Genomic DNA, 27,895 nt, shown 5'->3' on the forward strand with positions numbered 1-27,895 from the left:
AGTGCTATCTTCGGTTTCCCTCCTTTCCATAAGAATTTCCTTATTATTTTCTTTAGCTCCTTGAAGAATTTCTCTGATAGGTGAATTGGTAATGATTGAAATAGGTATTGTATCCTTGGGAAAATGTTCATTTTAATAGTTTACCCTTCCTATCAGTGTTAGGGGTAAGTTTGCTCACACCTTGATGAAGGGATCAAACCCAAAACATTCATTCTATCTTTAACTTTGCTATTTTAAGGACATTGTGGAGCCGGACACCCCCTACCCCTCATACATGGCGTCGGGCCTCACCTCCTGACGTCCCACAGAGACATGGAGCCGGCCTTCTGCTCACGCCCCGCACAGACGGCGCCGGGGCCCACCTGCTCATGCCCTACACACATGGCACCGGCTTTCTCCTGCTCATTTTCCGCAGACATGGTGCCAGGTCCCACCTTCTCTCTGCCCCGTATAGACATGGCGCCGGGTCCCGCCTGCTCTCTGCCCCGCAGACATGGCGCCATTGTCCACCCCGCATTGACGCCCCACCTCAGTGTGTCACCTGCCTGCCGCTTGGTGCTGATGTGTCTGTGCTTCTCCTTGGAGAAAGTCTGAGCGCTGAGGTCGGAACTGGCAGCAGGGCCTCGGGTTGGAGCAAGGACCGGCAACTCGATGACCGGACCGACCCCCCCCCCCCCTTCCTGGGCCGATGCGTCGCTGCACCGCCGCTGAGCTGTACGCATTGAGGTTCCCGCAGCCCAGCCTGGCAGTGGGTGGAGGCGCCGCCGCCAACACCGGCATCAGGAACGGGCTGGTGAGCCTGAGCCTAGCAGCGGGGCAGGGCCAGGCACTTCAGGCCTCACCTGTATGGGGTGGGGGGGCTTCTCGAGCCAAAAGTAGTAACCTCTCCCTCCTCCCTCTCCATCCCCCCCCCCATTCACCTTGACAGGTGGCTGCACCTGCAAACCAACCTTCTAAAATTCACGCACAATCGCTTGTTGTTTAAATAATAATCGGAACATCTGTCGTTCCTTCCAAAGTGGATAACATTGCCAACATGGTCCTCCATCTGCCAGTCCTTTCCCACTCACTTAACCTGTCTACTCTCTGCCAAACCTCTGTATCCTCTGTCAAGCAGGTTGATTTGTCCTTGACAGTTGGAGAAACACCCATACAGATAATTGGAGTCTATTCTATCACCCTCTTGACATGTTTGAAAGTTGCTTTGGGAGAATCAATATTCAATTTATTGTCAAACCAATAAAACAGTGCTATATTACATGAAATGTTTTTGCCTGCTGCAAGGCAGACAGATTTGCCACTGGCAGGAATTGCCTGAGCACCTTCTACAGTTCTTACAGTCAGACTTAAGAGAGGGAAGCAAAAGAGAGTCCCCCCAGTCACCAAGTGTCCATAGATTTGCCTCCAGCGCTTCTGCAGCCCCACAGGGTCCTGTCCAAAACATGGGCAACCCAAGCTCCAGATCTGAATTCCCCTCATGGTCAGGACCATTCAGCCCTCTCGGCACCTCCGTGCATTAATCCACGCGGAACCTGCAAAACAAAAACATCAATGATGGATATACATCAGAAACAGGAGCAGGAATTGGCCACCCGGCCCGTCGAGCCTGCTCAGCCGTTCACTATGATCATGGCTCATCTGGTGATCGGCTCACTTCCACCTACCTGCCTTTTCCCCATCTCCTTTAATTCCCTTACTGGCTATGTTTCCTAGTTCTGGTCTCCCCCACCAATGGAAACAACTTATTGTATAACAATTTTCTACATTTCTGTAAGATCCCCTCATTCTTCTAAATTCCAGCGAGTCCCAGATGACTCAACCTCTCCTCATAGGCCAACCCCCTCATCTCTGGAATTAACCTGGGGAACCTCCTCTGCGTTGCCTCCAAAGCAAGTGAGACCAGAAATGAATGCAGTTCTCCAGAAGCGGGCTCACCAGCACCATGTAAACTTGCAGCATAACCTCACAGCTCCTAAACTCAATCCCTCCAGCAGAAAGGCCAACATTCCATTTGTGAATGCTGCATTGAAGGGCTGTCACCTGGTTGATGAAAGACCAACGTGGTTCTTAATTATAACATTGCTATTCTGGGTATGTGGCAGGAAAAGCTGATATTCCTTAGCTATCCTGAGGAATCCAAGCAGACAGTGTCAAATCCTGATCCACTGCAGGCTAGAATGTAAATTTCTGAAGAAAACTCATCTCCACAGAACTGTAGAAACTTTCCAGTATTTTCCTTTTAAAACCATTTCCTTGCCTGAAAAAAATTAAGATCCTGCTCCTGAACTCAATGCCCTGACTACAAAGGTAAGTATGGCAAACACCTCCTTCACCATCCTGTCTACCTACATCTCAACTTTCCTGATACTCCCTGTTTCAAATTCCAATTCCAAGCATCTAAAGGAAGAGTAGCCCCGATACTCATTCACTCCTTTTTGATCTGAAAAAGAGATGCTCAGTATTACTTCCAGCTTTCTCTCTGTGAAGTTAATATACTTTTCGTACCACTGATCACGGAGCTGGTCAGAACCTAGTCCTTACCTTTAATTGAGCTGACGGATAAGCTTGTTGATTTCTTTTCTACGGTTTCCAGTCTCTCCAAACTCGTTGAGAAATCCCACTTTATTCCTTGCTGCATGTCGAGCGACTGACAGCCTGAAGGGCCAGAGAAAGTTGTTGGCCTCCTTGAAGGATTTTCCGACTGTGTAAATCTCACAAATCAAATCCTCAAGACAGATCATGCCCCACTTTCCTGTAAAAACAATGGCAAAAATCTCCAATAAACTCTTACTTGTCTCCGTCACACCTGCAAAGTGAAGTTGCCCGTCCTACTCTTACCAAAGGGCAGGGGAGTTTTGAGCCACCCAACTAAATTAATTTTAAAAAACAGTAGTTTTCTTTATGCACTTGTTACAATTGTGACTCTTTATCAATCCTGCTACATATTAATTTGGATAACAAAATGTTAACAAAAAAACAAATTGTCTCTGACATTATCAAGAATCGGGCAACTTGTCATTTTTAAAATAACATATAACATAACATAACAATTACAGCACGGAAACAAGCCATTAGGCCCTTCTAGTCCGCACCGAACCAACACCCCTTTCTAGTCCCACCTCCCTGCACAATGCCCATAACCCTCCATCTTCTTCTCATCCATATACCTGTCCAACCTTTTCTTAAATAATACAATTGACTCCGCCGCCACTATTTCTCCCGGAAGATCATTCCACACGGCTACCACTCTCTGAGTAAAGAAGTTCCCCCTCATGTTACCTCTAAACCTCTGCCCCTTAATTCTTAACTCATGTCCTCTTATTTTAATCTTTCCTCCTCTTAACGGAAATAGTCTATCCACATCCACTCTGTCTATCCCTTTCATAATCTTAAATACTTCTATCAAATCCCCTCTCAACCTTCTACGCTCCAAAGAATAAAGACCCAATCTGTCCAATCTCTCCCCATACTCCAGATGCTTAAACCCAGGCAACATTCTGGTAAACCTTCTCTGCACTCTCTCCACTCTGTTTATATCCTTCCTATAATTAGGCGACCAGAACTGCCCGCAGAACTCCAAATGAGGCCGCACCAACGTCTTATACAATCTCAACATCACCTCCCAACTCCTAGATTCCATGCAATGATTGATAAAGGCCAGCATACTAAAAGCCTTCTTCACCACCCTATTCACGTGAGTTTCTACCTTCAGGGAACGATGTACCTTTACTCCTAAATCTTTCTGCTCTTCTGTATTCCTCAACGCTCTCCCATTTACCACGTATGTCCTATTCTGATTCTTACCAATTCTGATTCTACTTACCAATCTACATCAATCACCATTTCATGATCAGAGTATTCTGAATATTTTTTATCTAGCTGTTACTCGTAGGCATGGTTTTAACGACATTCTCCGACGTATTCTTAGATTTTAAAATGTATCCATTTTATACAATATGTTTCCATAACCTGAAATTGGCATGTTTGTGAGACATACTTTTCCAAGAGCCATATGCCTTCTGTACAATGAACAGTACAGTACGGGCCTTAGTCCACCATGTTGTGCCATCCTATATAGACCACTCCTCAATCAATCCAATCTTTCTCTCATCCATAGCCCAAAAAAAAATCAAATTTTTTCTTTCATTGCTATGCTTAAGAATCTTGTAAATACCCCATTGTAACAGCCTCCAGCACTAGACAGACTGAGTATTCTAGGTCCCCAACTCTGTGTCAAATACATTTCTCTGACATTTCTAAATGTTCCTCCACTCAAACTGAACAGTTGTTCCCTGCATATTGGTCAATGTTGACCTGGGAAAAAGGAGGTGGTTGTCCACCACATCCATGTATAAAATGCACTGGTTGTCCACTCATCCATAAATAAAAAGCACTAGTGACAACAGTAGATGGTTTTCCACTCCATCCATGTATAACAAGAGCTGGTTGTCCACCCCATCCATGTATAACAGGAGCTGGTTGTCCACCCCATCCATGTATAACAGGAGCTGGTTGTCCACCCCATCCATGTATAACAGGAGCTGGTGTCCACCCCATCCATGTATAACAGGAGCTGGTGTCCACCCCATCCATGTATAACAGGAGCTGGTTGTCCACCCCATCCATGTATAACAGGAGCTGGTGTCCACCCCATCCATGTATAACAGGAGCTGGTTGTCCACCCCATCCATGTATAACAGGAGCTGGTTGTCCACCCCATCCATGTATAACAGGAGCTGGTTGTCCACCCCATCCATGTATAACAGGAGCTGGTTGTCCACCCCATCCATGTATAACAGGAGCTGGTTGTCCACCCCATCCATGTATAAAAGGAGCTGGTTGTCCACCCATCCATGTATAACTGGAGCTGGTTGTCCACCCCATCCATGTATAACAGGAGCTGGTTGTCCACCCCATCCATGTATAACAGGAGCTGGTTGTCCACCCCATCCATGTATAACAGGAGCTGGTTGTCCACCCCATCCATGTATAAAAGGAGCTGGTTGTCTACCCCATCTATATATTAAAGGCGCTGGTTGTCCACCCTCCATGTATAAAAGACACTGCTCTCCACCCCACCCATACATAAAACATGTGCCCCTCTATAAAGTTGCCTCTCAACCTACATCACTCCAAAGAGAAAAGCTCCAGCCTACTCAACCTTTCTTCATAACACATTTAGACATAATCCTAGTAATTTCCTCAATACCTTCTCCAGAGTCGCCACATCCTTCCAATAATGAGCAACACAAGACTTTGTGTGGTCTAACCGGACATTTGGAAAGCCAGAAGACGATCTGCTTTTATACTCAATGAAGTCCAAATGAAGCCAAATACTCCACACGCCACCTTTACCACTCGATCGACATGTGTGACCACTTTCAAAGAGCTATGGATCTGGATGCCCAGATTCCTCTGCACAGGAATACTTTATGGAACCCTACCATTAGACATTCCCAATGTATTTGGCTTCTCATTCTTGTCCGGATTAAACACCATCTTCCACCTCCCTGCTCATATCTGTAACTGATCTCTATCCTATTCTATAATAGGTAAGCGTCACTTAAAAGCTGTTTGGGCAATGTCCGACCACATATACATCTGTCATCTGTGGTCCTATAAGGTTATAATAGAGTTGAGAAATCCCGATCGGAGAACTGGACTTAGCAGACGTATGATTTTTACTGATAGAGGGGAATGCTCATACAGTGTTTGTTAAATATAAAGACATTTATGAAGAAAAAATCAAACTAGGCAACAACACTGGGCATATTCCTGAAGAAGCCAACACCTCCCCAAGAAGGGCCTCAGCCAGGTCCTTAGTTCCTTCAGGGATGACAGATCATCAATGGAGGTTATTCAACTTGAAACCCTTCCAGGGGAAGACTATGAGGAAGATAAGAACAGTGATGGAGGTGATCCAGATCCCCTTTGTTCAATGGTGTGTGATATAGGCTACAAAGTGTTTACACAGAAGTTTAAAAACAAAAAAGATTAAAGTGTAATTTAGACTAAGTTCTGAATCCCATATACTGCAGTTTTGCAAAATGTATATAGTAATATGGTAACATAACATAAAACATAACATAACATTTACAGCACGGAAACAGGCCATTAGGCCCTTCTAGTCCGCACCGAACCAAACACCCCTTTCTAGTCCCACCTCCCTGCACAATGCCCATAACCCTCCATCTTCTTCTCATCCATATACCTGTCCAACCTTTTCTTAAATAATACAATTGACTCCGCCGCCACTATTTCTCCCGGAAGATCATTCCACACAGCTACCACTCTCTGAGTAAAGAAGTTCCCCCTCATGTTACCTCTAAACATCTGCCCCTTAATTCTTAACTCATGTCCTCTTGTTTTAAACTTTCCTCCTCTTAACGGAAATAGTCTATCCACATCCATTCTGTCTATCCCTTTCATAATCTTAAATACTTCTATCAAATCCCCTCTCAACCTTCTACGCTCCAAAGAATAAAGACCCAATCTGTCCAATCTCTCCCCATTCTCCAGATGCTTAAACCCAGGCAACATTCTGGTAAACCTTCTCTGCACTCTCTCCACTCTGTTTATATCCTTCCTATAATTAGGCGACCAGAACTGCACACAGAACTCCAAATGAGGCCGCACCAACGTCTTATACAATCTCAACATCACCTCCCAACTCCTAGATTCCATGCAATGATTGATAAAGGCCAGCATACTAAAAGCCTTCTTCACCACCCTATTCACGTGAGTTTCTACCTTCAGGGAACGATGTACCGTTTCTCCTAAATCTTTCTGCTCTTCTGTATTCCTCAATGCTCTCCCATTTACCACGTATGTCCTATTCTGATTCTTCTTACCAAAGTGAAGCACCTCACACTTATCAGGTGTTCGCACAATATTCATGTAGCCTAATGCCCAATTTCACAGGACGAATCGTGGACATCAAGTGGTGCACACTCGGTATTTGATCATTCTCTACACTGTCCAGAAATCTAATCTTTATATTAGCTGCAAACTTTTGATATCTTGAAAAAGGGCCCAGGTCTGAAACATTGATTATGTATCTTTACCACCTGCGGATGCTGCGAGACCTGCTGAGTTCCACCAGCACTTCTGTGCTTTTTCTTTGGCTTGGCTTCGCGGACGAAGATTTATGGAGGGGGTAAAAAGTCCACGTCAGCTGCAGGCTCGTTTGTGGCTGAGAAGTCCGGTGCGGGACAGGCAGACACGGTTGCAGCGGTTGCAGGGGAAAATTGGTTGGTTGGGGTTGGGTGTTGGGTTTTTCCTCCTTTGCCTTTTGTCAGTGAGGTGGGCTCTGCGGTCTTCTTCAAAGGAGGTTGCTGCCCGCCAAACTGTGAGGCGCCAAGATGCACGGTTTGAGGCGATATCAGCCCACTGGCGGTGGTCAATGTGGCAGGCACCAAGAGATTTCTTTAGGCAGTCCTTGTACCTTTTCTTTGGTGCACCTCTGTCACGGTGGCCAGTGGAGAGCTCGCCATATAACACGATCTTGGGAAGGCGATGGTCCTCCATTCTGGAGACGTGACCCATCCAGCGCAGCTGGATCTTCAGCAGCGTGGACTCGATGCTGTCGACCTCTGCCATCTCGAGTACTTCGACGTTAGGGATGAAAGCGCTCCAATGGATGTTGAGGATGGAGCGGAGACAACGCTGGTGGAAGCGTTCTAGGAGCCATAGGTGGTGCCAGTAGAGGACCCATGATTCGGAGCCGAACAGGAGTGTGGGTATGACAACGGCTCTGTATACGCTTATCTTTGTGAGGTTTTTCAGTTGGTTGTTTTTCCAGACTCTTTTGTGTAGTCTTCCAAAGGCGCCATTTGCCTTGGCGAGTCTGTTGTCTATCTCATTGTCGATCCTTGCATCTGATGAAATGGTGCAGCCGAGATAGGTAAACTGGTTGACCGTTTTGAGTTTTGTGTGCCCGATGGAGATGTGGGGGGGCTGGTAGTCATGGTGGGGAGCTGGCTGATGGAGGACCTCAGTTTTCTTCAGGCTGACTTCCAGGCCAAACATTTTGGCAGTTTCCGCAAAGCAGGACGTCAAGCGCTGAAGAGCTGGCTCTGAATGGGCAACTAAAGCGGCATCGTCTGCAAAGAGTAGTTCACGGACAAGTTTCTCTTGTGTCTTGGTGTGAGCTTGCAGGCGCCTCAGATTGAAGAGACTGCCATCCGTGCGGTACCGGATGTAAACAGCGTCTTCATTGTTGGGGTCTTTCATGGCTTTGTTCAGCATCATGCTGAAGAAGATTGAAAAGAGGGTTGGTGCGAGAACACAGCCTTGCTTCACGCCATTGTTAATGGAGAAGGGTTCAGAGAGCTCATTGCTGTATCTGACCCGACCTTGTTGGTTTTCGTGCAGTTGGATAATCATGTTGAGGAACTTTGGGGGACATCCGATGCGCTCTAGTATTTGCCAAAGCCCTTTCCTGCTCACGGTGTCGAAGGCTTTGGTGAGGTCAACAAAGGTGATGTAGAGTCCTTTGTTTTGTTCTCTGCACTTTTCTTGGAGCTGTCTGAGGGCAAAGACCAAGTCAGTAGTTCCTCTGTTTGCGCGAAAGCCGCACTGTGATTCTGGGAGAATATTCTTCTGTGCTTTACTGAGGTTCTAAATGGGTACTTTATCTCACTATTCGCCAAGCCGGACGTGGACAATATAGAGTGGATAATTAGGACAGTGCTCCTATATCAGCCAGAGAGTGGTGCCACAGGCAGTTGTTGAGGCTGGCTCATTGGGTACATTTCAGGCAGAGATTGACAGGTTCTTGATTATGATCACAAGATAAAAGAGCAGAAGTAGGCCATTCGGCCATCGAGTCCTCCCCACAGCTCTTTTCCCCATATTCCTTGATGCCCTGACGTCTCTATTTCCCTTTAAACTTCACCAATGATTGAGCCTCCACAGCTGGATGTAGAAACGAATTCCACAAATCCACAACCCTCTGGATAAAGAAATTTCTCCTCATCTGTTTTAAATGGGACCCTTCTAATTCTAAGACTGTGCCCTCTTGTTCTGGATTCACCCACCAAGGGAAACATCCTATTCACATCTACTCTGTTCAATCCTTTCAGCATTGGAAATGTTTCTGAGATCCTCTCATTCTTCTAAATCCTTCAGATATAGTCCAAATGCTCTCAATGCTCCTCATGTGCATTCCAGGAACCATCCTGGTCAAGAGGAGAGACGAAATCACCTGGCATTACACTCTGTTGAATTCAGAAGAATGAGAGATCTCATAGAAACATATCAAATTATGAAAGGGATGGATAAGATAGAGGCAGGAAAATTGTTTTCAATGGTAGGTGAGACCAGAACTAGGGGACACAGCCTCAAAATTATGGGGAATAGATTTAAGATGGAGATAAGGAAAAACTTTTTCACAGAGAGTCGTGAATCTGTGGAATTCTCCAGCCAGGGAAGCAGTTGAGGTGACTTCATTAAGGTCATATTTAAGGTTTATTTAGATAGATTTTTACATTAAAAAAGGAATTAAGGGATATGGAGAAAATGCAGGTCGGTGGAGTTAAGTCAATGATCAGATCAGCCGTGATCATATTGAATGGCCGAGCAGACTCAACGTGCTGAATGGCCGACTCCTGCTTATATTTCTTATATTCTTACACCAAGACTGAAGGTGCAAGCAAGACCCTCAAAGCTGGCAACAGGATCTGGACAGCTAGAAAAGTAAGAGATATGAAATTTAATGCAGATGTGAGGTGTTGCACTTGCAAAGACAAACCAGGGTAAGACTTCAAGACTGCTGGGAAACAGAGGGATCCGACAATGCAGAAACTGCTTTCCTTGAAAGTAGTCACACAGATTGATCTGGCTGTAAAGAGAGCTTTGGGCACAAATGGAAGTATTGCATTGGAGGTGGGAACAGGCTTTTTCCAGAGGTTGTACGAGACAAGAAATGGCATGGGTTGAGGATGAAATTCTTTCAGAGGGTGTGGGGAGTGAGGAACAAGCTGCCATGTTTAAGGGGAATTCCTACACAGTAGATGTGGGGAGTGAGGAACGAGCTGCCATGTTTAAGGGGATTTCCTACACAGTGGATGTGGGGAGTGAGGAACGAGCTGCCATGTTTAAGAGGAATTCCCACACAGGGGGTGTGGGGAGTGAGGAACGTGCTGCCATGTTTAAGGGAAATTCCTAAAGAGGGGTGTGGAGAGTGAGGAACGAGCTGCCATGTTTAAGGGGAATTCCTACACTGGGGTGTGGAGAGTGAGGAACGTGCTGCCATGTTTAAGGGGAATTCCTACACAGGGGTGTGGAGAGTGAGGAACGTGCTGCCATGTTTAAGGGGAATTCTTTCTCGGGGGTGTGGGGAGTGAGGAACGAGCTGCCATGTTTAAGGGGAATTCCTACACTGGGGTGTGGAGAGTGAGGAACGTGCTGCCATGTTTAAGGGGAATTCCTACACGGGGGTGTGGAGAGTGAGGAATGTGCTGCCATGTTAAAGGGGAATTCCTAAACGGGGGTGTGGAGAGTGAGGAATGAGCTACCATGTTTAAGGGGAATTCCTACACGGGGATGTGGAGAGTGAGGAACGTGCTGCCATGTTTAAGGTGAATTCCTACACAGGGGTGTGGAGAGTGAGGAACGTGCTACCATGTTTAAGGGGAATTCCTACACTGCGGTGTGGAGAGTGAGGAACATGCTGTCATGTTTAAGGGGAATTCCTACACGGGGGTGTGGGGAGTGAGGAACGTGCTGCCATGTTTAAGGGGAATTCCTTCACGGGGGTGTGGGGAGTGATGAACGAGCTACCTGTTTAAGGGGAATTCCTACACGGGGGGGGTCTGGGGAGTGAGGAACGTGCTGCCATGTTTAAGGGGAATTCCTACACGGGGGTGTGGGGAGTGATGAACGAACTACCTGTTTAAGGGGAATTCCTACACAGTGGATTTGGGGAGTGAGGAACGAGCTGCCATGTTTAAGAGGAATTTCTACACAGTGGATGTGGGGAGTGAGGAACGAGCTGCCATGTTTAAGGGGATTTCCTACATAGTGGATGTGGGGAGTGAGGAACGAGCTGCCATGTTTAAGGGGAATTTCTACACAGTGGATGTGGGGAGTGAGGAACGAGCTGCCATGTTTAAGGGGAATTCCTACACAAGGTGTGTGGGAAGTGAGGAACATGCTGCCATGTTTAAAGGGAATTTCTACACAAGGGGTGTGGGGAGTGAGGAACGAGCTGCCATGTTTAAGGGGAATTCCTACACAAGGTGTGTGGGGAGTGAGGAACGAGCTGCCATGTTTAAGGGGAATTCCTACACAGGGAGTGTGGGGAGTGAGGAACATGCTGCCATGTTTAAGGGGAATTCCTTCACAGGGGTGTGGATAGTGAGAAACGAGCTGCCATGTTTAAGGGGAATTCCTACACGGGGGTGTGGATAGTGAGGAACGTGCTGCCATGTTTAAGGGGAATTCCTACACGGGGGTGTGGATAGTGAGGAACGTGCTGCCATGTTTAAGGGGAATTCCTACACAGGGAGTGTGGGGAGTGAGGAACGTGCTGCCAAGTTTAAGGGGAATTCCTACACGGGGGTGTGGAGAGTGAGGAACGTGCTGCCAAGTTTAAGGGGAATTCCTACACGGGGGTGTGGAGAGTGAGGAACGTGCTGCCATGTTTAAGGGGAATTCCTACACGGGGGTGTGGATAGTGAGGAACATTCTGCCATGTTTGAGGGGAATTCCTACACGGGAGTGTGGGGAGTGATGAACGAGCTGCCATGTTTAAGAGGAATTCCTTCACGGGGGTGTGGGGAGTGAGGAACGTGCTACCATGTTTAAGGGGAATTCCTACACTGGGGTGTGGAGAGTGAGGAACGTGCTGCCATGTTTAAGGGGAATTCCTTCACGGGGGTGTGGGGAGTGATGAACGAGCTACCTGTTTAAGGGGAATTCCTTCACGGGGGGGTCTGGGGAGTGAGGAACGTGCTGCCATGTTTAAGGGGAATTCCTACACGGGGGTGTGGGGAGTGATGAACGAGCTGCCATGTTTAAGGGGAATTCCTACACGGGGGTGTCGGGAGTGATGAACGAGCTACCTGTTTAAGGGGAATTCCTTCACGGGGGGGGGTGGTCTGGGGAGTGAGGAACGAGCTACCTGTTTAAGAGGAATTCCTACACGGGGGTGTGGATAGTGAGGAACGTGCTGCCATGTTTAAGGGGAATTCCTACACGGGGGTGTGGATAGTGAGGAACGTGCTGCCATGTTTAAGGGGAATTCCTACACGGGGGTGTGGATAGTGAGGAACGTGCTGCCATGTTTAAGGGGAATTCCTACACAGGGAGTGTGGGGAGTGAGGAACGTGCTGCCAAGTTTAAGGGGAATTCCTACACGGGGGTGTGGAGAGTGAGGAACGTGCTGCCATGTTTAAGGGGAATTCCTACACAGGGAGTGTGGGGAGTGAGGAACGTGCTGCCATGTTTAAGGGGAATTCCTACACTGGGGTGTGGAGAGTGAGGAACGTGCTGCCATGTTTAAGGGGAATTCCTACACGGGGGTGTGGAGAGTGAGGAACGTGCTGCCATGTTTTAGGGCAATTCCTACACTGGGGTGTGGAGAGTGAGGAACGTGCTGCCATGTTTAAGGGGAATTCCTAAACGGGCATGTGGAGAGTGAGGAACGTGCTGCCATGTTTAAGGTGAATTCCTACACAGGGGTGTGGAGAGTGAGGAACGTGCTGCCATGTTTAAGGGGAATTCCTACACGTGGGTGTGGAGAGTGAGGAACGTCTTGCCATGTTTAAGGGGAATTCCTACACGGGGGTGTGGGGAGTGATGAACGAGCTACCTGTTTAAGGGGAATTCCTTCACGGGGGTGTGGGGAGTGAGGAACGTGCTACCATGTTTAAGGGGAATTCCTACACTGGGGTGTGGAGAGTGAGGAACGTGCTGCCATGTTTAAGGGGAATTCCTTCACGGGGGTGTGGGGAGTGATGAACGAGCTACCTGTTTAAGGGGAATTCCTTCACGGGGGGGTCTGGGGAGTGAGGAACGTGCTGCCATGTTTAAGGGGAATTCCTACACGGGGGTGTGGGGAGTGATGAACGAGCTGCCATGTTTAAGGGGAATTCCTACACGGGGGTGTCGGGAGTGATGAACGAGCTACCTGTTTAAGGGGAATTCCTTCACGGGGGGGGGTGGTCTGGGGAGTGAGGAACGAGCTACCTGTTTAAGAGGAATTCCTACACGGGGGTGTGGATAGTGAGGAACGTGCTGCCATGTTTAAGGGGAATTCCTACACGGGGGTGTGGGGAGTGATGAACGAGCTACCTGTTTCAGGGGAATTCCTTCACGGGTGTGTGGAGAGTGAGGAATGAGCTACCTGTTTCAGGGGAATTCCTTCACGGGGGGTCTGGGGAGTGAGGAACGAGCAGCCATGTTTAAGGGGAATTCCTTCACGGGGGGGGGGGGTCTGGGGAGTGAGGAACGAGCTACCTGTTTAAGGGAAATTCCTACACGGGGGTGTGGATAGTGAGGAACGTGCTGCCATGTTTAAGGGGAATTCCTACACGGGGGTGTGGGGAGTGATGAACGAGCTACCTGTTTCAGGGGAATTCCTTCACGGGTGTGTGGAGAGTGAGGAATGAGCTACCTGTTTCAGGGGAATTCCTTCACGGGGGGTCTGGGGAGTGAGGAACGAGCAGCCATGTTTAAGGGAAATTCCTACACAGGGAGTGTGGGGAGTGAGGAACATGCTGCCATGTTTAAGGGGAATTTCTTCACTAGGGGTGTGGGGTGTGAGGAACTTGGCCACAAAGCTGTTAATTCCAGAATCCATATCATGAAAAGCAGCGTCCCCAACCCTAACCCCTGTGGACACCACCAGCAACTGGCAGCCAACCAGAGTACGATCCTGGTCTTCCAACTCTGTTTCATGCCAATCAGCCAATAGCCTCTTGTTAAGTAACCTCACGTGCAGCACCTTGTCAAAGGCCTTCTGAAAATCTAAATCATCGAATGTGTCTCCCATATCCAGCCGGCTTGTCACTTTTTCAAAGAATTTTAATAGGTTTGTCAAGCAAGATTTCCCTGAAGGACACCCTGATGCTTTGGCCTGTCCTGTCACTTGCCTCCAAGTTCTCTGTAACCTCATCCTTTACAATTGTTTCCATCATCTTCCCAACCATTGACGTGAAGCTAACCGGTCTATAAATTCCTTTTTGATGCCTCCCTCCCTCCTGAATAGCGGGGTGACATTTGCAATTTTCTAATCCTCCGAGACTATGCCAAAATCTATCGATTCCTGAAAGATCATGACCAATGCGTCCACAATCTCTACCACCACCTCTTTCAGATCCCGAGGGTGTGATCTATCTGGTCCGAGAGACGCATCCACCTTGAGACCATTCAGCTTTCTGAGCTCCTTCTCCCTTTAAATAATAACTGCACTCACTTCCCTTCCATGACACTCTTCAACATCCAGCACACGGCTCACGTCTTCCACAGTGAAGACTGAGGCAAGACACTGATTTAGTTCCTCTGCCATCTTCTCATCTCCAGGGTCATTTTCTAATTTTACCTTCCTTGTCTGCCCTCCCTTTGGCTTTCAGATTGGCTTTGACTTCCCTCATCAGCCACAGTTGTGACATTTTTCCATATGAATATTCCCTCTTTTTTAAGGGTCTGTATTTATCCTCCACCTTCCCCATTTCATCCATCCATTGCTGCTCTGCCGTCTTCCCTCCCAGTCACCCCTTCCAGTCTACTTTGGCCAGTTCCTCTCTCATGCCCCCATAATTCCCTTCACTCCATTGAAATATCAACACATCTGGCTTTCTTCCTTGTTAAATCTCAAATTGAACTCACTCTAAGCTCTCCAATCACCTTTGTTACTCACACAACACCTATTCCAGTACAGTTGATCCCCTCGTGGGCTCATTAAAAACCGTTCTCCGAGGCTTTCTCTAAATTATTTCTCGAGATCCAGTCCCAACTTGGTTTTCCCAATCTACTTGCATGTCAAAATCCCCCACAATGACCATTGTGCCCTTCTGACACACCTTTTCTATTTGTTGTCCACATCCCGGCTACTGTTTGGAGGTCTGTATATAACAGCTAACTGTGTCTTTTTACCCTTGCCATTTTGTAACTCAACCCACAATGATTCTGTATCTTCTGCTCCTGTCCCCTCTTTCCAATAATTTAATGTTGTTCCTGACCAACACCACCACACCACCCCACTGCTTACCTGCCTATCCTTGAACATTCAGCTCTCAATGACACTGTCCTTTAGCCACGACTCCATGACCATACCTGCCAGTGTGCAGCTGTACGACAAGGTCATCCACTTTATTTCTTATGCCTTTTACATTTAAATATGAAACCTTTAACCCTGTATTTGTTACTTCTCTGATTCTGCGTCCTGTTGCATTGCAACTCATCCCCATGGCTGCAATGTTACCGTCTGTCTTTCCTTCCACACAAACTCCCTATGAGCTGGCCCTACTAGTGTGCTCACCACCTTTTCCTCTGCCTCTTCACTTTGGTTCCCACCCCCATGAATCTAGTTTAACCCGCGCCGCCCCTCCCCGAACTGCATTCCCAGACCTCCCTGCCAGGACGTTGGTACCCCTCCAGTACAGGTGTAACACATTCCACTTGTACAGGTCACACCTTCACCAGAGAAGGTTCCAATGACACAGACTTTAATCCCTGTACCCACACCATTTCTTTAGCCACACATTCATCTGCACTGCGTTCTTGTTCTGACCTTCCCCAGCATGTGACACCGTGAGTAATCCAGAAGTTCCCAGCTTGGAGATCCTGCTTGTCAGCCTCTTTCCGAATTCCCTAAACCCCACTCCTGCCCCTATCATTGGTTCCAATATGTTCCACGCCCTCAAGTTAGGTTGAACGATCCAAGCCTAATTCTAGCATGCTGTTCAGATTATGGATGAGTAGAGCAGAGGAACACTGGTCCTTTGGCCCATCTGTCTGAACCAAACAAAATGCCCAAGTTAAACTGAAACTCTGCTGTTTGAAAGTGACACCTATCCCTCGTTCCCCTGATGATTCCTGTGTGCGCATGAAAGCCTCTTCAACACTACCCACGTATCTGCTTTCACTAGGTTGATCCAGGCACGTACCCCTCTCTATGTTTAAAAATAAATACCCCGAACATCTCTCTCCTCCTTTCCCCACCTCACTGGAATGCACAACCTCTCGTTAATGACATTTGTACCTGGGGAAACCGTACTGTCCACCCAATGAAAACCTCACGTTATTTTATAAAATTCCAGCAGGTGTGATGCTCCAGAGAAAACAATCCGTTTGCCCGACCTCCCCAATAATTGGTTCTAATCCCCCAGTGTCTGCATGGAGTTTGTACATTCTCCCCGTGTCAGTTTTCCCCAGGGGCTCTGGTTTCCTCCCACTGTTCAAAATGTCCCTGGGGTTGTAAGTTAATAAGGTGTAAATTAGGTGGGACAAAATGTCAGAGATTGAAAGATTCTCCCCTCAGTAATTCGTTATTAACTTGGAAACAAGAACCTCAATTCGATTTCTTTTTACCATTGTGATGTTAGGCTTGTCTGCATTACCTAGGTGTTGCTCGATGATCGCGTTGTCAGTGAGAGGGACACGCTTCTTGTTGACTCTAGCTTGACCTCGTTTCAAAACAAGTTCCCGGATGGATTTTAAATTCGGAAACCTGCAGAGTAAAAGCCCACCACTATGAACTGAGCACGTTGATGAAGCAAGTGACAGTACATGCTGACTGCACTGACAGAGATAACACAAACCCCATGCTACTCAACCCTCTCCACACCACCATTTACCTGGTAGAATTTTTAAAAAACATTAATTATCTAAAAGCTGTGCTCAATTCCTCTCCTGCTGCTGCCGGTAATCCTGCTGCACTTCCCTACCCTTAAGGTTTGTCTTTGAAAAGTTGCACTGAGTTTCCATCCTCTAATCGGTACTGAGAGGGCTGAATTCTTCTGATGGGCTGGGCGGAGGGGCATTGAGAACAGAGGCAATTCTGCAATGACATATCTAATCTTTCAGATCTCATGTTCAATGTCTGCCTTCTTTCCCAATGTATGAAGCCCAAGAGTCTGCAGGAAAGTTCTTTTTGGCACAGCAGAAATGTGGAGGATGCTTAGGGAGAACATGTGTGGGGTCATGGATCGGTTCAACCGCCACCCCACAGGAGAGGCTAAAGGTGGTAAAGGAATTACAGTTAACGAGAGCTGGTCAGGAGGAAGAAAGCAGTCACAAGGGTGAGGAAGCAGAAGTCAGGAAGGGCCCATGAGAATTATATGGTTGCCAGGAAGGAGTGTATAAAAAAAAGGACTTTGGAACTCAAAGGATGTTATCCATGTACTGAAGAACAAAAGAATGATGAGTGAGGGTGGGACTATTAGTGATAAAGGGGAGAACATGTGTCTGGAGGCAGAGTAGGCCCTAAATGAATACCTTGCTTCAATGTTCACGGAAGATGGATCTTGATGAACACGAGGTCAGTGCAGAACAGGCTAATGTGCTGGAGCATACTGAGGTAAAGAAAGTGAAGTGCAGATCTTCTTAAAAATATTCGGATAGACAAATCCCCAGGATGGGACAGACTGTAGCCCAGGTTACAACAGAGAAGAGTTCATTGGGAGTGCTCATGAGGACTTTTGCGACCTTCCCGGCCACAAGAAAGGTACTAGAAGATTGGGGAATGGTAAATATAAGAAAGGTAAGAATCCCAGGAATTATAGACCAGTGAGGCTTATGTCAGTGGTAAATGATTGGAGAGAGGCAGTTTTCTCAGGGATGGGCAGCATGGTTTTGTGACTGGAAGGTTGTACATCACAAATCTAATTGAGTTTTCAAAGAGGTGACAAAGGAAATTAATGAAGTTAAGGCAGTGGATGTAGTGGATTTGGATTTTAGTAAGGAGATGACAAGGCTCCCCATTGCAGGCTCATTCAGAAAGTCATGACGCATAGATCCATGACACGTTGGGTGATTGGATTCCAAGTTGGCAAAAGTGAATGGAACATCTTCCTGGAGGACAGTGATCCGTGGCATTCTGCAGGGATCTACTCTCTTTGATTTTTATAGATGAAGTGGAGGGGTAGGTCAGAAAGTTTGCAGATGATAAGAGCTTGAAGGTGTTGCGGAGAGTGTATCCACTGGTAATATTGATAGATTGCAACAGGATATAGACAGGATGCAGAGTTGGGAGAAGAGGTAGATACAGTTCTTTTCCAGTTAAGGGTGAAGTGATGCACTTTTGGAAAGCCCAACTTGGAAGGTGGAGTACATGGTTAATGGCAGGATTCTTAAGAGTGTGGAGGAAAAGTTGGCTCTTGGGGTCCAGGTCTACAGATCTCTCAAGGCCACTCAAGTTGATAGGGTAGTCAAGAATGCATATGGTGTGTTCAACTTCAATAGTCGGGAGATTGAGTTTAAAAGCTGTGAGGTGGTGGAGGCCCGAAAAATAGAGACAGTGAACACTCTTAGATATGCACGTGGCTGCAAGAATAGTGAGTTGTGTGTAGTAGGTGGGGAAAGATTAGATTGTTGTGGAGTAGGTTTACATAGGTCAGCATATTGTGGGCTGAAGGGCCTGCACTTTGCTGCAATCTTCCATAACTTGGAAATTATTTATTCCTCCATCAAATAAAACAGATGTAATCAATTTTGCATTGGTGTTTATGGGATATGACTATGTAAAAATGAACCTCTGGGTTAATTCATTAATTATACAGCCAAGGAGGCCATCAAATGGGGCAATACTGACGTGGTGCACAGAAGGACAAGGTCACAGTGACTCAAACAAAACCAGTCTCAAAGCATCATCCCACTTCCCATCATAGAACTAGCATGGTTAGTGCCGTGGCTCGCACAACGGTGCTCAGCACCAGCAATCAGGACCGAGGTTCCAATTCCACATTTTCTGTAAGGAGTCTGTATGCTCTCCCCGTGTTGCGTGGGTTTCCTCCGGGGGCTCTGGTTTCATCCCACTGTACAAAATGTACCAGGGGTTGTAGGTTGATTGAGTGTAAACTGGGCAGCATGGACTTGTGGGCCAAAAGGTCCTGTCCCCGTGCTGTAGGTCTAAATTTAAAAATTTATGAATTTAAACTGTCGCTTTATCCCCAGAAGTCAAAATAGCCCCACTGCTATTGGACACGATGTTCTGCTCCGATATGCCATCTGAACTGAATGATCCACAAGCAACAATTCTTTCCTTACCCCCAAGCAACGTAGGGCTCCACCACCTTCAGCATCTGCAGCGACGTCTTACTTAACTTCACAAACACTCCACTGTACAGTTTTCTGAGCCGCAACATCTGAATAACTTGCCGCACTTGAGGACTGACCCCCTGAATCCTGCAAAAATAGTTGGTGGATTTAAAGACGAAGCATTTGAGCCAGCCGGACAACTATATCTAGTAAATCTGTACTTTGTAGATGCCAGGGGCGGGACCCACGGTCTAGGTTGGGACTCACGGTCTCAGCCGCACTGCAAATGCCAGCTTCTGGTCCTCAGGCACATCCTTCTTCTTTGGAGACTTTGCCATTCGTGCTAACCGGACTTCATCCCGGTGTCTCTGCCTGGAGTCCTTCATAAAATTCTCAAATCGCTTAAAACGAATTTGCTTTCCCTTCTGAAACTGAAAAGAATGAGCAGCGATGGTTCAAAGTGAGAGCTGCACGAATGCAAAATCAGCATCGAATTCAGTAGCCAGATCCAAATCAAATTTGAAACACCAGATCCCAAAACTCAATTAAAATGTGTTAGTTGTACTTTAAAGATTAAATCTGGATGGGATAGACGAAATCACATTTTACAAATTTGTTTGCCTTTTTTGAGGATCGATGAAGGTAGTGAGCACTGTTACCTCTAATTTTTAGTCAGTGTGCAAAAATCTTTGGGTGTGCACATTTTTTTCCTGTCACTTAAGTCCATGTGCGCTAAATGCCTGTGCAACGATGAAATGGTTGCAGGATCATTTTGACACAGGTTAGTTCTCATGGCTAATCAAACTATTTTGGCCTGTTTTAATAAAATACCAGTATGACTGCATTCTACAAAGCAATGTACATCGTTACAATTTTATTTTCCACCAAATGAGGGAACTGCCCTTTTGTGCGCACATGAATTCCCTTTGTGCTCTGGCACAAAACGCGCGTGCACTTGCACAGCTTAGAGCAGGGGGTGCCCAACCTTTTTATTCCTCTGTCCCCCTTGGGCATTTTTATAGGTTCCCATGTACCCCTAAAAATTAAGGATTTTAAAAAAAAAACATTGTGCAATCTGACTGCAGATTACAATACCATGCATTGTGATTATTCTCTCAGACCCAATGCACCCCCTGAAAAGTGCAAATGTACCACGGGGGGGGGGGGGGGGGGGACATGTTCCCCAAGTTGGGAACCTCTGGCTTCGAGGGAACAATGGTGATGAGTGGCTTTTGGGTTTAAAATGGACTGACCTGTCAGTAACAGAGGGTAGTAGTTGCAGGATGTTGCTCCATGACCAGTATTGTACAGGATCGATGTTGGGATCTCTGCTGAAGCTTGGATGAAAAACTAAGTAGGTGGGTAAGTTTGCCGAGAAGGCTCAGATCTGGACAATGGAGACGGCCATCGATGAATACAAAAGGACAGTTACATATCTGGACAGAAATGGCAGATAAGGTAAGTGTGGCACTTTGAGAGGTCAAATGTTTAGTAACATGTACAGTTAATGACTGTTCAAGACATTGATGTGCAGAGGGATCTTTGTGAAGCGTACGGGAGGGTGAAAGGTGAGGATTGGGGAAAGGAGGCCTAGAATTTCTCTGCAGGGTTCTACTGCCTGGCCCAACTACTGATGGACCCATACAGGCCTTAAGCAGCCCATTAAAGGAGCTGATGGTGGTCCTGCGACTGCAAGGTCTGTGCCAAAGATAGTAGCACGTGTGATCGGCAGCGGCCTCGAGGGGTTGCGGACTCTGAGGAAGCAGACCACTGGTGGAGGGCTGCAGAAAATGGGGAAACCAACCCCCATATGAGGAGAAGCAGAGGAGTTGACCCTATGGGACGAGGACCATGGCGGTAGACTAATGAGAGGCTCTGAGGCTGAAGAACATACAGGCAGCTGATGACTGTGGTCAAAGGATTTGCACCAGGCTACAGACTGGCTGAAGGGATACCAGGTATCGGAAGTGGGATACGAGAGGGTGCCGAGGGCACTGACTACTTCCTGATTGTGTGGGAGGTTTGGATCAGAATTGCCGATAGTTTGGACTGAAGATTGTGTGGCTACAGAAGCGCTGGAGGTGAATCCATGGACACTCAGTGATTCTGGGGCAGGGAACACTCTTTTGTTTCTTTTCCTGACTATAAGGGTTGCCAGTGATGGGAATATTTGTCTGCCTTACAGCAGACTAAAGTTGAATTTCTGTATTATTACACCTGTTTTAATACATGACAATAAAAGAATCTTATGTCATGAGATGGGATTCAGGCCCACAACTCCTTGAAAGTGCCCACACAATTAGAGCGGTGGTATACTTGCCTTCATTGGATATTAAACTATAAAAGTCATGTTGCAGCCCGATAGAATTTGATCAGTTTGCATGGAATATTGTGCACAATTCTGGTTGCCTCATGTCAGGAATGATATGGAGGCTTTGGAAAGGACAGAGAAGAAATTCTCCAGGGTGTTGCTTGGATTAGAAACTATGAGGTTCAAGGAGAGACCAGAGAAACTTGGTCTGGGAAATGTCTAAAATTATGGGAGGGTTGCAAGGCAAGGTACTCAGAATCTTTTTGCATCAATCCATAGAACATGACAGCACAGAAACAGGCCCTTCAGCCCTTCTAGCATGTGCAGACCACAACCCTCTGTACCTGACACATCCACTTATCTGTCCAAATTCTTCTTAAAAGTTAAAATTGAGCCCGCATTCACCACTTCAGCTGGCAGCTCGTTCCACACCCCCATCATTCCCTGTGTGAAGAAGTTTCCCCTTAACCCATGTACTCTGGTTTGTATTTCACCCACTCTCAGTGGAAAAGTCTATCTACATTTACTCTGTCTACCCCCCTCATAATTTTAAATACTTTGATTAAATCTTCCTTCATGCAGTCATCCCTCCCCACCAATCACATCCCCAACAGCTTCCCCTGGGCCCGCAGGAGGTGCAACACTTGCGCCCACACCTCCTCCCTCACCCCAGTCCGGGGCCCCAAACAGGCCTCTCACGTCAAGCAACACTTCACCTGTACACCCAGAGATCTGATTTACTGCATTCGGTGCTCCATTTGTGGCCATCACTACATCTCCTGCCCTACCACACTCCCACCCTTTTACCCTCATGCTTGCTGGCATTCTTCCATCTCTCAAGCCTGAAACGTTGGTTCAGTCTCTCTGCCGTTGCAATGTAAAGGACACGGTTTGACCTGCTGAATCCCTGCAGCATCTTGTGTATTTCCTCCAACTGCAGTGTCCATAGAATCCAGAACCATCCTGTGATCCTTGAACCCAACCCCCCAGTTTCCTCAGATCCTCTTCCTTAGATCATTCATATAAACAACAGGTGCTGGGGTAGGCCACTTGGCCCGTGCAATACTATCAGTGCAGAGACAGCCCGTGGTGCTGAGGAGGCAACTCAGCCTGTGCAATACTATCTATCAGTGCAGAGACAGCCCGTGGTGCTGGGTAGGCAACCGCCCCGTGCAATACTATCTATCAGTGCAGAGACAGCCCGTGGTACTGGGTAGGCCACTCGGCCCGTGCAATACTACCTATCAGTGCAGAGACAGCCCGTGGTGCTGGGTAGGCAACCGCCCCGTGCAATACTATCTATCAGTGCAGAGGCAGCCTGTGGTGTTGGGTAGGCCACTCAGCCCCTGCAATACTACCTATCAGTGCAGAGACAGCCCGTGGTGCTGAGTAGGCCACTTGGCCCGTACAATACTACCTATCAGTGCAGAGACAGCCCGTGGTGTTGGGTAGGCCACTCGGCCCGTGCAATACTACCTATCAGTGCAGAGGCAGCCCGTGGTGCTAGGTAGGCCACTCGGCCCGTGCAAAACTACCTATCAGTGCAGAGACAGCCCGTGGTGCTGGGTAGGCCACTCGGCCCGTGCAATACAACCTATAAGTGCAGAGACAGCCCGTGGTGCTGGGTAGGCCACTCGCCCCGTGCAATACTATCTATCAGTGCAGAGACAGCCCGTGGTGCTGGGTAGGCCACTCGGCCCGTGCAATACTATCTATCAGTGCAGAGACAGCCCGTGGTGCTGGGTAGGCCACTCGGCCCGTGCAATACTATCTATCAGTGCAGAGACAGCCCGTGGTGCTGGGTAGGCCACTCGGCCCGTGCAATACTATCTATCAGTGCAGAGACAGCCCGTGGTGCTGGGTAGGCCACTCGGCCCGTGCAATACTATCTATCAGTGCAGAGACAGCCCGTGGTGCTGGGTAGGCCACTCGGCCCGTGCAATACTATCTATCAGTGCAGAGACAGCATGTGGTGCTGGGTAGGCCACTCGGCCCGTGCAATACTATCTATCAGTGCAGAGACAGCCCGTGGTGCTGGGTAGGCCACTCGGCCCGTGCAATTCTATCTATCAGTGCAGAGACAGCCCGTGGTGCTTGGTAGGCCACTCGGCCCGTGCAATACTACCTATCAGTGCAGAGACAGCCCGTGGTGCTGGGTAGGCCACTCGGCCCGTGCAATACTCTCTATCAGTGCAGAGACAGCCCATGGTGCTGGGTAGGCCACTCGGCCCATGCAATACTACCTATCAGTGCAGAGACAGCCTGTGGTGCTGGGTAGGCCACTCGGCCAGTGCAATACTATCTATCAGTGCAGAGACAGCCCGTGGTGCTGGGTAGGCCACTCGGCCCGTGCAATACTATCTATCAGTGCAGAGACAGCCCGTGGTGCTGGGTAGGCCACTCGGCCTGTGCAATACTACCTATCAGTGCAGAGACAGCCCGTGGTGCTGGGTAGGCCACTCGGCCCGTGCAATACTACCTATCAGTGCAGAGACAGCCCGTGGTGCTGGGTAGGCCACTCGGCCCGTGCAATACTATCTATCAGTGCAGAGACAGCCCGTGGTGCTGGGTAGGCCACTCGGCCCGTGCAATACTACCTATCAGTGCAGAGACAGCCCGTGGTGCTGGGTAGGCCACTCGGCCCGTGCAATACTACCTATCAGTGCAGAGACAGCCCGTGGTGCTGGGTAGGCCACTCGGCCCGTGCAATACTATCTATCAGTGCAGAGACAGCCCGTGGTGCTGGGTAGGCCACTCGGCCCGTGCAATACTACCTATCAGTGCAGAGACAGCCCGTGGTGCTGGGTAGGCCACTCGGCCCGTGCAATACTACCTATCAGTGCAGAGACAGCCCGTGGTGCTGGGTAGGCCACTCGGCCCGTGCAATACTACCTATCAGTGCAGAGACAGCCCGTGGTGCTGGGTAGGCCACTCGGCCCGTGCAATACTATCTATCAGTGCAGAGACAGCCCGTGGTGCTGGGTAGGCCACTCGGCCCGTGCAATACTACCTATCAGTGCAGAGACAGCCCGTGGTGCTGGGTAGGCCACTCGGCCCGTGCAATACTACCTATCAGTGCAGAGACAGCCCGTGGTGCTGGGTAGGCCACTCGGCCCGAGCAATACTATCTATCAGTGCAGAGACAGCCCGTGGTGCTGGGTAGGCCACTCGGCCCGTGCAATACTACCTATCAGTGCAGAGACAGCCCGTGGTGCTGGGTAGGCCACTCGGCCCATGCAATACTACCTATCAGTGCAGAGACAGCCCGTGGTGCTGGGTAGGCCACTCGGCCCGTGCAATACTATCTATCAGTGCAGAGACAGCCCGTGGTGCTGGGTAGGCCACTCGGCCCGTGCAATACTACCTATCAGTGCAGAGACAGCCCGTGGTGCTGGGTAGGCCACTCGGCCCGTGCAATACTATCTATCAGTGCAGAGACAGCCCGTGGTGCTGGGTAGGCCACTCGGCCCGTGCAATACTACCTATCAGTGCAGAGACAGCCCGTGGTGCTGGGTAGGCCACTCGGCCCGTGCAATACTACCTATCAGTGCAGAGACAGCCCGTGGTGCTGGGTAGGCCACTCGGCCCGAGCAATACTATCTATCAGTGCAGAGACAGCCCGTGGTGCTGGGTAGGCCACTCGGCCCGTGCAATACTACCTATCAGTGCAGAGACAGCCCGTGGTGCTGGGTAGGCCACTCGGCCCATGCAATACTACCTATCAGTGCAGAGACAGCCCGTGGTGCTGGGTAGGCCACTCGGCCCGTGCAATACTATCTATCAGTGCAGAGACAGCCCGTGGTGCTGGGTAGGCCACTCGGCCCGTGCAATACTACCTATCAGTGCAGAGACAGCCCGTGGTGCTGGGTAGGCCACTCGGCCCGTGCAATACTATCTATCAGTGCAGAGACAGCCCGTGGTGCTGGGTAGGCCACTCGGCCCGTGCAATACTACCTATCAGTGCAGAGACAGCCCGTGGTGCTGGGTAGGCCACTCGGCCCGTGCAATACTACCTATCAGTGCAGAGACAGCCCGTGGTGCTGGGTAGGCCACTCGGCCCGTGCAATACTACCTATCAGTGCAGAGACAGCCCGTGGTGCTGGGTAGGCCACTCGGCCCGTGCAATACTATCTATCAGTGCAGAGACAGCCCGTGGTGCTGGGTAGGCCACTCGGCCCGTGCAATACTACCTATCAGTGCAGAGACAGCCCGTGGTGCTGGGTAGGCCACTCGGCCCGTGCAATACTATCTATCAGTGCAGAGACAGCCCGTGGTGCTGGGTAGGCCACTCGGCCCGTGCAATACTACCTATCAGTGCAGAGACAGCCCGTGGTGCTGGGTAGGCCACTCGGCCCGTGCAATACTACCTATCAGTGCAGAGACAGCCCGTGGTGCTGGGTAGGCCACTCGGCCCGTGCAATACTATCTATCAGTGCAGAGACAGCCCGTGGTGCTGGGTAGGCCACTCGGCCCGTGCAATACTACCTATCAGTGCAGAGACAGCCCGTGGTGCTGGGTAGGCCACTCGGCCCGTGCAATACTACCTATCAGTGCAGAGACAGCCCGTGGTGCTGGGTAGGCCACTCGGCCCGAGCAATACTATCTATCAGTGCAGAGACAGCCCGTGGTGCTGGGTAGGCCACTCGGCCCGTGCAATACTACCTATCAGTGCAGAGACAGCCCGTGGTGCTGGGTAGGCCACTCGGCCCATGCAATACTACCTATCAGTGCAGAGACAGCCCGTGGTGCTGGGTAGGCCACTCGGCCCGTGCAATACTATCTATCAGTGCAGAGACAGCCCGTGGTGCTGGGTAGGCCACTCGGCCCGTGCAATACTACCTATCAGTGCAGAGACAGCCCGTGGTGCTGGGTAGGCCACTCGGCCCGTGCAATACTATCTATCAGTGCAGAGACAGCCCGTGGTGCTGGGTAGGCCACTCGGCCCGTGCAATACTACCTATCAGTGCAGAGACAGCCCGTGGTGCTGGGTAGGCCACTCGGCCCGTGCAATACTACCTATCAGTGCAGAGACAGCCCGTGGTGCTGGGTAGGCCACTCGGCCCGTGCAATACTACCTATCAGTGCAGAGACAGCCCGTGGTGCTGGGTAGGCCACTCGGCCCGTGCAATACTATCTATCAGTGCAGAGACAGCCCGTGGTGCTGGGTAGGCCACTCGGCCCGTGCAATACTACCTATCAGTGCAGAGACAGCCCGTGGTGCTGGGTAGGCCACTCGGCCCGTGCAATACTATCTATCAGTGCAGAGACAGCCCGTGGTGCTGGGTAGGCCACTCGGCCCGTGCAATACTACCTATCAGTGCAGAGACAGCCCGTGGTGCTGGGTAGGCCACTCGGCCCGTGCAATACTACCTATCAGTGCAGAGACAGCCCGTGGTGCTGGGTAGGCCACTCGGCCCGTGCAATACTATCTATCAGTGCAGAGACAGCCCGTGGTGCTGGGTAGGCCACTCGGCCCGTGCAATACTACCTATCAGTGCAGAGACAGCCCGTGGTGCTGGGTAGGCCACTCGGCCCGTGCAATACTATCTATCAGTGCAGAGACAGCCCGTGGTGCTGGGTAGGCCACTCGGCCCGTGCAATACTACCTATCAGTGCAGAGACAGCCCGTGGTGCTGGGTAGGCCACTCGGCCCGTGCAATACTACCTATCAGTGCAGAGACAGCCCGTGGTACCTTGCGCTTCTGCTCCAAGGCCTGCTTCGCCTGAGTCGCTTTGACCGCCTGATAGACCTTCCTCTTCTTCAGCAGGGACTCGGGGACCAGGGGCAGCCGCCTTTTCTCTCTGTGAAGTGAAAGCAGTTCAGCTGCAGCGGCGGAAAACGGGGGGGGGGGAGGAACGGACACGGAGGACGGACGGACATTGTAGACGGTGAAAGGGCAGGGACGAGGGGGACGCTCGGGGCCGAGGCCTGACACTCACTCCACGCCGTCCATCTTCCAGCAGCTCCACGCGCCGGCTCCGTCCGCATGCGCCACGTCGCTGCCCTGTCCGCGGCTGCCCCCTGCCGTCTGGGAGAGCAACGACACGGCCCTGGCCGATGCTGCCCCCTGCCGTCTGGGAGAGCAACGACACGGCCCTGGGCTCTGCTGCCCCCTGCCGTCCGACCTGGGGTCCTGCTGCCCCTCCCTGTTCGGCCCTGGGCTCTGCTGCCCCCTGCCGTCCGACCCTGGGCTCTGCTGCCCCTCCCTGTTCGACCCGGGGTTCTGCTCCCCCCCTGCCGTCCGACCCTGGGCTCTGCTGCCCCTCCCTGTTCGACCCTGGGCTCTGCTGCCCCCTGCCGTCCGACCCGGGGTCCTGCTGCCACTGAGGCACAATGAGTGGAGATTAAATAGCCTTTAATCAGCATAAACCAAACCCCTC

The 27,895-nt window shown here is 49.6% G+C and overlaps 1 protein-coding gene across 1 annotated transcript; it reads right to left on the reverse strand.

The window, feature by feature from the left end:
- Positions 1-1,203: 1,203 nt before the first annotated feature.
- Positions 1,204-27,559, reverse strand: LOC138760257 (ribosomal protein uL30-like). The gene is made up of 7 exons (XM_069930585.1): positions 27,455-27,559; positions 27,208-27,316; positions 19,471-19,634; positions 19,213-19,350; positions 16,566-16,675; positions 2,542-2,752; positions 1,204-1,532 (listed from the first exon to the last, which is right to left on the reverse strand). The coding sequence occupies exons 1-6, from the start codon at positions 27,466-27,468 to the stop codon at positions 2,544-2,546; spliced, it is 744 nt and encodes a 247-aa protein (XP_069786686.1). The 5' UTR covers positions 27,469-27,559; the 3' UTR covers positions 1,204-1,532; positions 2,542-2,543.
- Between the last annotated feature and the right edge of the window lie 336 nt (positions 27,560-27,895).

This window comes from Narcine bancroftii, chromosome 4, assembly GCF_036971445.1.
Source record: "Narcine bancroftii isolate sNarBan1 chromosome 4, sNarBan1.hap1, whole genome shotgun sequence".
NCBI lineage: Eukaryota > Metazoa > Chordata > Chondrichthyes > Torpediniformes > Narcinidae > Narcine > Narcine bancroftii.